General features: G+C 50.6%; 1 protein-coding gene across 5 annotated transcripts; it reads left to right on the top strand.

Moving 5' to 3' along the window:
- Positions 1-52: 52 nt before the first annotated feature.
- Positions 53-6,594, top strand: BAG5 (BAG cochaperone 5). Of its 5 annotated transcripts, none has more exons than XM_002754314.7 (2): positions 53-324; positions 1,747-6,594. In XM_002754314.7, the coding sequence occupies exon 2, from the start codon at positions 1,775-1,777 to the stop codon at positions 3,116-3,118; it is 1,344 nt and encodes a 447-aa protein (XP_002754360.3). In that variant the 5' UTR covers positions 53-324; positions 1,747-1,774; the 3' UTR covers positions 3,119-6,594. The 5 variants fall into 5 exon arrangements, with proteins under 5 accessions (XP_002754360.3, XP_009004847.1, XP_009004848.1 ...); XM_009006599.5 differs by having other exon boundaries at positions 280-831; XM_009006600.5 differs by having other exon boundaries at positions 280-995.
- Positions 6,595-10,237: the final 3,643 nt, after the last annotated feature.

Here is a 10,237-nt window from a genome sequence, read left to right as displayed (position 1 = left end):
CGTTTTACGGCAGGGTCGCGAAGCCCGAGGGAGCGCGGCGACGCGGCCGATCGTGCACTTTCCCTGCGGTGCGACGGCTGCGGGGTCGACAGGCGAAGCAGGCTAACCCGACCGGCCGCTCCTTGGTCGCGGCCACTCCAGGCTGCCTCGCTGCGCGCTGGCGGTGGGCGTGGTGCTGTCGGCGGCTAGGAGCGGACGCCGGAGGTGTCCCCGGGTTTGGGGTTGTTCGGCCCGGGGCGGGGCTGGCGGGCCCGAGCGACGGCCGGGGCTGCGGAAGTCGCGGAGGCGTCGGCGGCGCGTCGCGCGATGGCGCGGGCGGGACAGGTAAGCAAAGTGCGGCGTGTGGCCTTTTCCCTCCGTCGCGGGGACGAGTGTAGCCTCACATCGGCGCGGGGCTCCCCACCCGGCCACCCCTGTCCCGGCGCCCACCCCCGCGTGGCCTGTTGGCACAGGCAGGACCGGGCGGGACCCGGTGTCGTCCCCGCCCCTGGGTCTGACGCGGGTCGGGGCAGGCCAGGTCTGGTCTCTGGTGTCTCCGGCGGGGCCTCGGCTGCCCTCCTTGCCAGGCTCTACCCGGCCGGGCCGAGCGCCCCTCGCGCGCCCATTGTGAGGTCAGGGCCGGCGGGCGCGCCCTGGCACCCGGGCCGAGACGCCCGGGGCAGCTGCTGCAGCAGTAAAGTGGCGGCGCCTTCACCGCTGCCCGGCTCGGACCTAGTCGGGAGGGGCGCGAGGGATGCAGCTGGGGGCCCAGCTCCGGTGCAGCACCCCGAGAAGGGCTGGTCTTCCACCTCCCACCTCAACCACGGGACGCCAAGACTGCAGCCAGCTCAGGTCTCTTCTGGGTAAAGGGCCAAGAGGGAAGGGCGAGGCGGGGAGGAAGGAGCGCCGGCGGCCTGCCCTCCGTGGCCGTCAGGACACCCACAGGGGGTGGAGGCTTTTCCGTCGGTTGCCCACCTCGAGCACGCCGTTTGGTAGAAACCAATAGCTTGAAACAGGTACTGAGCCACTGTGGACTCTCAGTGGGAAGCGAGTGAATGAATTATTCATAATTACCACGTGTTCGCGGGTCGTGTTTTTTTTGAGAGAATGGAGCATGGTAGGGGCTGAGGAGGTTCTGGGCTTCCAAGGCCCAAGATGGCGCCTTCAGCGCAGTCCCCGTCGCTCTTCTTGACCTGTGGGGTTTTTAGCTCTTCAGGGAGACACCTGTGAGGGCAGATATGTGAGGAGCTAAAAGGGTGGGGCAGGGAGGAGCACAGAGGCGAGGAGAGAAACCACGAAGCGGGAACCTTGGGGATGGCTGAGAGCCCCTGGTTTTGGTTCTAGTGGTTCAGTGTCTTTGGCTTAGAGTTTCTGGAAACTAAGGCATAGCTGTTTGGCGGGGGCGGGGTGCTGTTAATGTTTGGCAGGTTACAAGAGCTACTGCTTCACGTTGCACAAAGGTGCCTTGCTGGTTCCAAAAACAGAGTTTGTGCCGGGTGCAGTGACTCACACCTGTAATCCCAGCACTCTGGGAGGCGGAGGCGGGCGGATTGTCTCAGACAGCCTGGGCAATATAGTGAGACGTGCCTTTCCTAAAAGTGGTAACGTTAGCTGGGCGTGGTGATGTGCGACTGTAACCCCAGCCGCTGGGGAGGCTGAAGTGGGATGACAGTATACCTGTTTAAATGAGAATTTTAGTGTCTTAATATATCATTCATGTTCTGCAGAAGCTTTGTGCTGTAATAAGTTATTCTTGTCATCTTTTAGTGCTTGTGAAACTGACCACCACAAAAGTATGGATATGGGAAACCAACATCCTTCTATTAGCAGGCTTCAGGAAATCCAAAAGGAAGTAAAAAGTGTAGAACAGCAAGTCGTCGGCTTCAGTGGTCTGTCCGATGACAAGAATTACAAGAAACTGGAGCGGATTCTCACAAAACAACTTTTTGAAATAGACTCTGTAGATACTGAAGGAAAAGGAGATATTCAGCAAGCCAGGAAGAGGGCGGCACAGGAGACGGAACGTCTTCTCAAAGAGCTGGAGCAGAATGCAAACCACCCACACAGGATTGAAATACAGAGCATTTTTGAGGAAGCCCAGTCCCTTGTGAGAGAGAAAATTGTGCCATTTTATAATGGCGGCAACTGCATAACTGATGAGTTCGAAGAAGGCATCCAGGACATCATTCTGAGGCTGACACATGTTAAAACTGGAGGAAAGATCTCCTTGCGGAAAGCAAGGTATCACACTTTAACCAAAATCTGTGCAGTGCAAGAGATTATCGAAGACTGCATGAAAAAGCAGCCTTCCCTGCCGCTGTCTGAGGATGCACACCCTTCTGTTGCCAAAATCAACTCTGTGATGTGTGAGGTGAACAAGGCCCGAGGGGTCCTGATTGCGCTTCTGATGGGTGTGAACAGCAGCGAGACCTGCAGGCACTTATCCTGTGTGCTGTCCGGGCTGATGGCCGACCTGGATGCTCTGGATGTGTGCGGCCGGACAGAAATCAGAAATTACCGGAGGGAGGTAGTGGAAGATATTAACAAATTATTGAAATACCTGGATTTAGAAGAGGAAGCAGACACTACTAGAGCATTTGACCTGAGGCAGAATCATTCCATTTTAAAAATAGAAAAGGTCCTCAAGAGAATGAGAGAAATAAAAAATGAACTCCTCCAAGCGCAGAACCCCCCTGAGTTGTATCTGAGCTCCAAAACAGAATTGCAGGGTTTGATTGGACAGTTGGATGAGGTAAGTCTTGAAAAGAACCCCTGCATCCGAGAGGCCAGGAGAAGAGCAGTGATAGAAGTGCAAACTCTGATCACGTACATTGACTTGAAGGAGGCCCTTGAGAAAAGAAAGCTGATTGCTTGTGAGGAGCACCCATCCCATAAAGCCGTCTGGAACGTCCTTGGAAACTTGTCCGAGATCCAGGGAGAAGTGCTTTCGTTTGATGGGAATCGAACCGATAAGAACTACATCCGGCTGGAAGAGCTGCTCACCAAGCAGCTGCTGGCCCTGGATGCTGTCGACCCGCAGGGAGAGGAGAAGTGTAAGGCTGCCCGGAAACAGGCTGTGAAGCTTGCCCAGAATATTCTCAGCCATCTCGACCTGAAATCCGATGAATGGGAGTACTAAAATACCAGACTTCTCACCTCTGATACTGTTTTGCACTTCATATATACTTCTATGTATAGAGAGCTTCTAGTGCATTGCGCCCAAATGTGATTTATACCTGCATATTTCAGTCTCAGTATTTATGATTCAAGCAACTTCTGTTCGGCATCTGCTGCTTTTGATGTTGCAAGACAAATATCATTACGACACGTTCACTTTTCCATTGAGACCGCTGTCTGTATGCCGTGGTGTGGTTTGTTTGGTTTGTCCGTGTGTGTGTGTGTTTAATCAGAAAATGAAATAGAGGCGGCTTTTGTGAATTTTAAATGGGTTGTGCGAGCATTAAATGCAGGTATTTCACAGTCTAGAAATAGGCATAACCTTACATAATACTAGGAGAATTGTGAGAAGGGGGAAATTTTGGGTTAAATAGGAGTGAGGTTCAAACACAAGCAGTACATGTTCTGTTTCACTGTGCTCGACAGAAATTTTTTTTCGGTTTTAAGGCCTGATTGGTCCTACTCAGCTTAATGGGGTGGGGTTTTTTTTGGTTCGTTCAGACAGTCCATGCTTTTGAAAACATTTTTACTTGGAAAAACAGCATCTGTATTTTCCCCATACTCTACATTTTAGAGAGGGGAATAATCTTGTTTTTGTGTGCAACATGAAAATTATGAAAACTAATAGCCAAAAAACCTCTGAGATTGCATTAAATAGAAGGGATAAAGGACCAGCTATAAATACCCTGTAAATTTTTTTTTAATATCAGAGCTTATTGTTTTTCTTAGTAATTCATAAGGACGGGAACATTTAAGTGAAGTTAATGGAGCTTTTAAAAAAAAGAAAAAGGAAGCACCCGTACCTGTAGTTGGAGGATGGAAACGAGATTGGTCACCAATGTCAGGTTATATTAAAACCAAGCCGAAAAGGCCTGAATGTAGCATGTCATGGCTCTCTTGTGTTGTCGTCCAAGGCTGTAAGATGGACAGCCCTGTCACGCCTCCCCAGTGCTGTCAGTAACCCAGAAGGACCACGCCTTCCTGTTTTCCTAGGCAGTCAGCTTTTAACCACTCCCGTAGTAAACATCGTAAAGATCACCTGCTCCAGGACCAGTTAGAGAAACCTGCTGGGAATTAAAGGCTTGCTCTGGGTGCCTGCCAAACAGCTGAGCTCATGTTAGGGGCATGTGGTGGTTTCTCTGTTGCCTGAAAGAGCCATGAAAGTCAGTCGTGCATGAAGCGTCTCTTTTCTGCTAAAGGATGTGCATTTCCATAAATCCTTTCTGAGGATCCAACGCAAAATAATTCCCCAAAGTTCTGAAGTGCCTTGAACCTGTTGGTCCCAGTGTTACCACAGATTCTTTCACCAGGGTCACCTTTCGCCTAGTCATCTTATTACAGCACCTCTTTGGAACTCCACGGTATTATCACTCACTTTCAGAGATGCTCATTTTGTAACTTTGTGTAGGGAAATTACCACTTTAAACAGCTGAAAGTATGATAGCTAAGGGAGTAGCCTTGGTCGGTGGAGGTGGCTCGTACCTGTAATCCCAGCACTTTGGGAGGCTGAGGCGGGTGGATCACAAGGTCAGGAGTTCAAGACCAGCCTCGCCAATATGGTGAAACCCATCTCTACTAAAAATACAAAAATTAGCTAGGGGTGGTGGTGCATACCTGTAGCCCCCAGCTGCTGGGGACGCTGAGGCAGGAGAATCGCTTGAACCCGGCAGGTGGAGGTGAACCAATATCAAGCTATTGCACTCCAGCCTGGGTGACAGAGTGACTCCATCTCAAAAGGAGTAGTCTTTAAGCGTAGCCCTTAACAAATCTTCACTCTGTCTCTCAGTACTGCCCATTCATTAAAATCCCTTGATAGGTCTTTCCTACTAGAAATATCCTAGAACCACTGGATGGTGGGGCGAGAGGGCAGTGAGCCTCCCACAGTCCTGTAGGCCCAACACCTGGCAACCCTGGGCTCAAGGCAGGTCACTGGAATCCACATTTTGGCCAGAGTAGTTTTAACATTGCTTTTCTGTATCATAATTTTAGAATTCTCTTAAAATCTTAAGGAAGAGTTTTAAAATTAGAGCTTTGTTTAATTATACCACCAGGAAATCGTGGTTACACGTGAGACACGTCCTTCACCAGCGTACCACTTACATTTTAAATTCCATTTTGTGAAGTTAAATGTCAGCATTCCCTTTAAAAGTGCCCGTCGTTCTTTGAAGGTAGATGTCACCATCATTCTTTTCAAACAAAAGCGTTTGTGTCCCTTTTGCCAAGCTCTGGGCATGGTGTGTGAGTACAGGGCGTCAGCTCTTCCACGGTCATTTTGAATTGTTCACGGGTTATTTTGGTCATGGAAATGATCAGATTGACCTGGAGTGACTGTGAGGCATGGCTTTGCTTCTGCTTTCAATCTGTGCTAGTCCCTTGTACCGGCTTATTCTCCCGCAGTGAACCCTGGTGACACTGACGCAGCGCTTCACCGCCCTCATGGGGAGCTGTTTGTGCTAATACGGGCTACTGCATGTAATTCTTCAGCTGGGCTCGTCACATTGTATTCCATTTTTGTGATCTTACATGAAAAGAATCTGTACTGCAAGTAAAACCTACTCCCCAAAAATGTGCGGCCTTGGGTCTGCATTAAACACTATAATCCGTGATCATGCAAAACGTGGCTGGGAACGCTTGCCTTCTTTACGTTCTGTCAGCCTTGCTTTATCCACACAGAGGAGAGCCAGTCAGCCTGCAGCGAAACAGTTACTAAAATCACCGTAGTATGTCTACAAAGTATAGTTTAGTGCTTCATGTTGCTAAAATGTATATATTTGATATACTTCAGTTTGAGAAGGTTAGTTTTTATTATTTGTTTTTGTCAATTTCTTTTTCTTTTTTTTTTTTGAGACGGAGTTTTGCTCGTTACCCAGGCTGGAGTGCAATGGCGCGATCTCGGCTCACCGCAACCTGCGTCTCCCGGGTTCAGGCAATTCTCCTGCCTCAGCCTCCTGAGTAGCTGGGATTATAGGCACCCGCCACCATGCCCAGCTAATTTTTTTTTTTTTTTTTGTATTTTTAGTAGAGACGGGGTTTCACCACATTGACCAGGATGGTCTCGATCTGTTGACCTCGTGATCCACCCGCCTCGGCCTCCCAAAGTGCTGGGATTACAGGCTTGAGCCACCGTGCCCAGCTGTTTTTGTCAATTTCTATCTGATTTTTAAGGGTCTGATCTTAGCTTATACATGTAAGTTTTGGGGGTTTTTTTGAGCAAAGCTTTTTGGCTTTTAATTTGTTGGGTATTTTTCTCTTAATAACTAGAGAAATATTGGCTGTAATACAGGTGCGTGTTTCCAGTACCTTGGTTCCTGTCCCCTCTGTCAACTCTGACAATCGGAACAGTATGTCTTCAATAATTCAGTGTTATTTTGAGATACACATATTAGTACACTCTTAGTTATTCTTGAAATAAAGCCAGTCTCTTAGGCTTACAGTGGAGAGAGGCTGAGTCTGAGGTGTGTGTTCTTTATATAGTATCACCTTCGTGGACTGTCTGACGGGTGAGGAGCCCTTCCTTACTGGAGCCCAGAGCAGGCAGGCCTGGGGGCAGGTGGGCTCCTTGGCTGCAGCTGGTGGCCATGCTGTAAGGAGGTGAGAGTGGCGTGTGTGTGCCAGGACCCACGCCCGCGTGGCGAGGTCACTGTGCTGGCTGAGACAGCCCAGGAAGTATGTGTGTGATAGGGTTGGGGCCTCATGCTCTGCTCCTCTAGGAGGATGCCCGCATCTCAAATAGGAATTGACTGTATTTGTAGAAAGGAGAAGAAGAACCTTTGAGACTATTCTGGAAAGGGCCTCTCCGCAGGGAAGAGCTGTTGAGAGTGCTATGAAGCCGTCTTCACTGCTTCGTGACAGAGGTGTGGGAGTCTTGTGTCCATTTGGCCCTTCCCGGGTGTGTGAGGTTCCTGACTCCAGCCTCCCGCCCTCCCCCAACCCTGAGTCGAGTGAAGCCTGTGTGCGGGGACTGCGGACGTGCCCGGCTCACCTGGGACGGTTGTTCGTCCCTGAAGTCCACTACATGACAGCACGAACTCATTTTCCTGCTTTGAGCCCTTTCCTATTGTATTTTCTGTTGTCTTCTCTGCCCGCTTTTATCTTCCAGGTGATCCGAAGAGGCGGCCTATGCAAGCCTCACAAACACACGGCAGGCCCTGTAACCAGGGTACAGGTTAAAGAGAAACACTCCGGGGGAAATGTGAGCTTTTCAGTACATCCTCTACCACGTGAGGATTCCTATCACTTACCAACCAGGCTCCGAGCCTATCCTCATGTTGCACTGAGGGTTGAAGAATCCACTGTGCCACCAGTGGCAGAGGAGAAACTCCAGGCTAGTAAGAGAAGGGACAGGGGGAGTCAGCTGCTCTGCATCTTTCTCAGGCGTGAATGTCTTGGTGTCAGGGCGGGTGCCAAGTGCAAGCTGGAGAAAGACCAGTGGCTTAGGGAAGGGTCTCCCCGGGCTGGTCAAGGCTGGTTAGAAAAATGACAGGAGGCTGGGCGTGGTGGCTCATGCCTGAAATCCAAGCACTTTGGAGGCCAAGGCAGGCAGATCACCTGAGGTCGGGAGTTCAAGACCAGCCTGACCAACATGGTGAAACCCCGTCTTAAAAAAAAAAAAAAGGACAGGAGAGGGTGGGAGTGGTGGCTCACAGTGGGCATATTGGCACTTTGGGAGGCTGAGGTGGGAGGATCGCTTGAGCCCAGGAGTTCAAGACCAGCCTGGGCAACACAGACCCTGTATCTACCAAAAAATTTAAATAACTTTTTTTAAAAAAGAAACCTTGCTGGGCTTGGTGCCTCACGCCTGTAACCCCAGCACTTTGGGAGGTCAAGGCTGGCAGATCATGAGGTCAAGAGGTCAAGAACATCCTGGCCAACATGGTGAAACCTCATCTCTATTAAAAATACAAAAATTAGATGGGTGTGGTGGTGTGCACCTGTAGTCCCAGCCAAAAAAAAAAAAAAAAGAAAAGAAACCCTGGAGTGGGCTGAGGGCAGTGCCCTGGCAAGCTTGCCTCTTGATTCTGGGTACCCGCTGGGCCCTAATTGGGGTCCCCTTGTATGTAGATCTGGGGTTGCCCCTGCTGGTCAGGACATGTCTGAGGGCATCTTACGTGTCCTGTGCTGTGATTAAATGCTTCCTTGGTTAAGCTATCATTGGTTAAACTTTCCTGTGTGTCAAGCCCTGTACAAAATGTTTTGGGTTCTTTTGTTTTTTAAACAGGGTTTTTTTTTTTAAAGACGGGGTTTCACCATATTGGTCAGGTTGGTCTCAAACTTTTGACCTCAGGTGACCCGCCCACCTCAGCCTCCCAAAGTGCTGGGATTACAGGCATCAGCCAATGTGCCCAGCTTGAAACAGGGTCTCCCTCTGTTGCCCAGGCTGGTTTCGAACTCCTGGGCTCAAGCGATCCTCCCGCCTCAGCCTCCCAAAGTGCTGGGAGGACAGACATGAGCCACCACGCCCTGGCTTGCTTTTCCATTTTGTGTAGTTATCAGTGCACGAAGTTGAAGGCTTGGGAGAGAGTCATCAGGCAGGCTTAGGACTCTGGGTCCCCAGTTCTAGGTCTCTTCCACTTGTGCCCTTCGTTATGCTGGTCACCAGCAGGCTACTTCAGGTCCTCATTCACCTATTTGCTGTCTTGGTCTTTCTAAAAGCACAGCTCTGATCAGATGGCTTTTCTGAATGAAAACCTTCAGTGCTCTCCACTATTTCACCGGCCACGTCCCTGCAAGGCCCTGAGCGAGGTGGTGCAGACTGCCCCAGCCCCGCTGCCCGGCCATCTGTTCTACATACGTTTTTAAGTTCTCAGCACCCCTTGAGACAGGTTTTTCTTTTTTTTAATTGAAATGGAGTCTTGCTCTGTCTCCCAGGCTGGAGTGCAGTGGTGGGATCTCAGCTCACTGCAGCCTCCATCTCCCGGGCTCAAGCGATTCTCCAAGACAGGCTTTACATATTATCTGTTTCATAGGTGATTCTGAGATTCAGGTGGTCCCCTGCCCAGGGAATTGCCCGGGGTCACATGGCAAAGGAGGGCAGGACAATTTGGTTACAGTTCATGAGTCAGCCACATGTGGGATTTACCTGGAGAGCTGAAGAAATGGCTGGTGCTTGGGGCCCACGCCAGGGAATCTAGTTCCATCAGGATGGGGCACAGTCTGGACATCAGGATTTCCAAGAGCTCCCACTTCAGGGAATGTTGGCCAACTGGCTAAAAGCAGGCTGGTGCCGGGACTGCTAGGTTCACATCTCAGCTGTGCCACTTCCTTTTTTTTTTTTTGAGATGGAGTCTAGCCCTATTGCCAGGCTGGACTGCAGTGGCATGATCTTGGCTCACTGCAACCTCCAGGGTTCAAGTGATTCTCCTGCCTCAGCGTACCACGTAGTTGTGACTACAGGCATGCGCCACCACACCCGGCTAATTTTTGTATTTTTAGTAGCGATGGGGGTCTCACCATGTTGGCCAGGCTGGTCTTGATCTCTTGACCTCATGATCTGCCCGCCTTGGCCTCCAAAGTGCTTGGATTACAGGCGTGAGCCACCTCGCACGGCCCAGCTTTGCCACTTTCAAAGCTGAGCCACTGAGCTTCAGTTTCTTCTGAAAGGTGGGCAGCGTTTAGCACTTATGTTTGAAGGGTTCCGCTAGTTCATGTGGAGCATTCGGCTCCAGGATTATGTCCCAAAGCCAGTGCGTCAGTGAGCCAGCATCCCTCATCGTGGAAAGACTGTTTTAAAGGAATCTTTTATTCTGTGAATTACAACTGCAAAAATGTATCTTTCTACAGTAAGGCGAAGGGAAGCTGTTCCCCCCTTAGGGTTCTTTGGTCTTTCCTGCGCTGCCAGGGATCTGGGACCCGTTTGCTAAGGACTGAGTGCCGCACGCTGCCTCTCCATCTCTGGTCCCTGCTGTGGTCGCAGCGAAGGGCTGGTTTTCAGCGTGTGTTAGAATCCTTTCAGTTCTCAAGCCGTTTCCCTGTGGCTGTGTGTTCAGATGAAGGTTGCCAGCTCCCCACCTTCTGTCTCCTCACGTGGGTGTCCGTCCCACCTCGGTGCTCTGTGGACATGGAGCTGGTGGTCCTGTGTGCC

Source organism: Callithrix jacchus, chromosome 8 (genome assembly GCF_049354715.1).
Source record: "Callithrix jacchus isolate 240 chromosome 8, calJac240_pri, whole genome shotgun sequence".
Taxonomy (NCBI): Eukaryota; Metazoa; Chordata; class Mammalia; order Primates; family Cebidae; genus Callithrix; species Callithrix jacchus.
The sequence above is the reverse complement of the archived record's forward strand: the minus strand, read 5'-3'. Positions and strand labels throughout refer to the sequence as shown.

Coding starts and splice junctions, on each gene's coding strand:
- BAG5 (XM_009006599.5), top strand. CDS start 734: ATGCAGCTGGGGGCCCAGCTCCGGTGCAGCACCCCGAGAAGGGCTGGT. Junction 832..1,746: donor CAAGACTGCAGCCAGCTCAG/GTCTCTTCTGGG, acceptor GTCATCTTTTAG/TGCTTGTGAAACTGACCACC.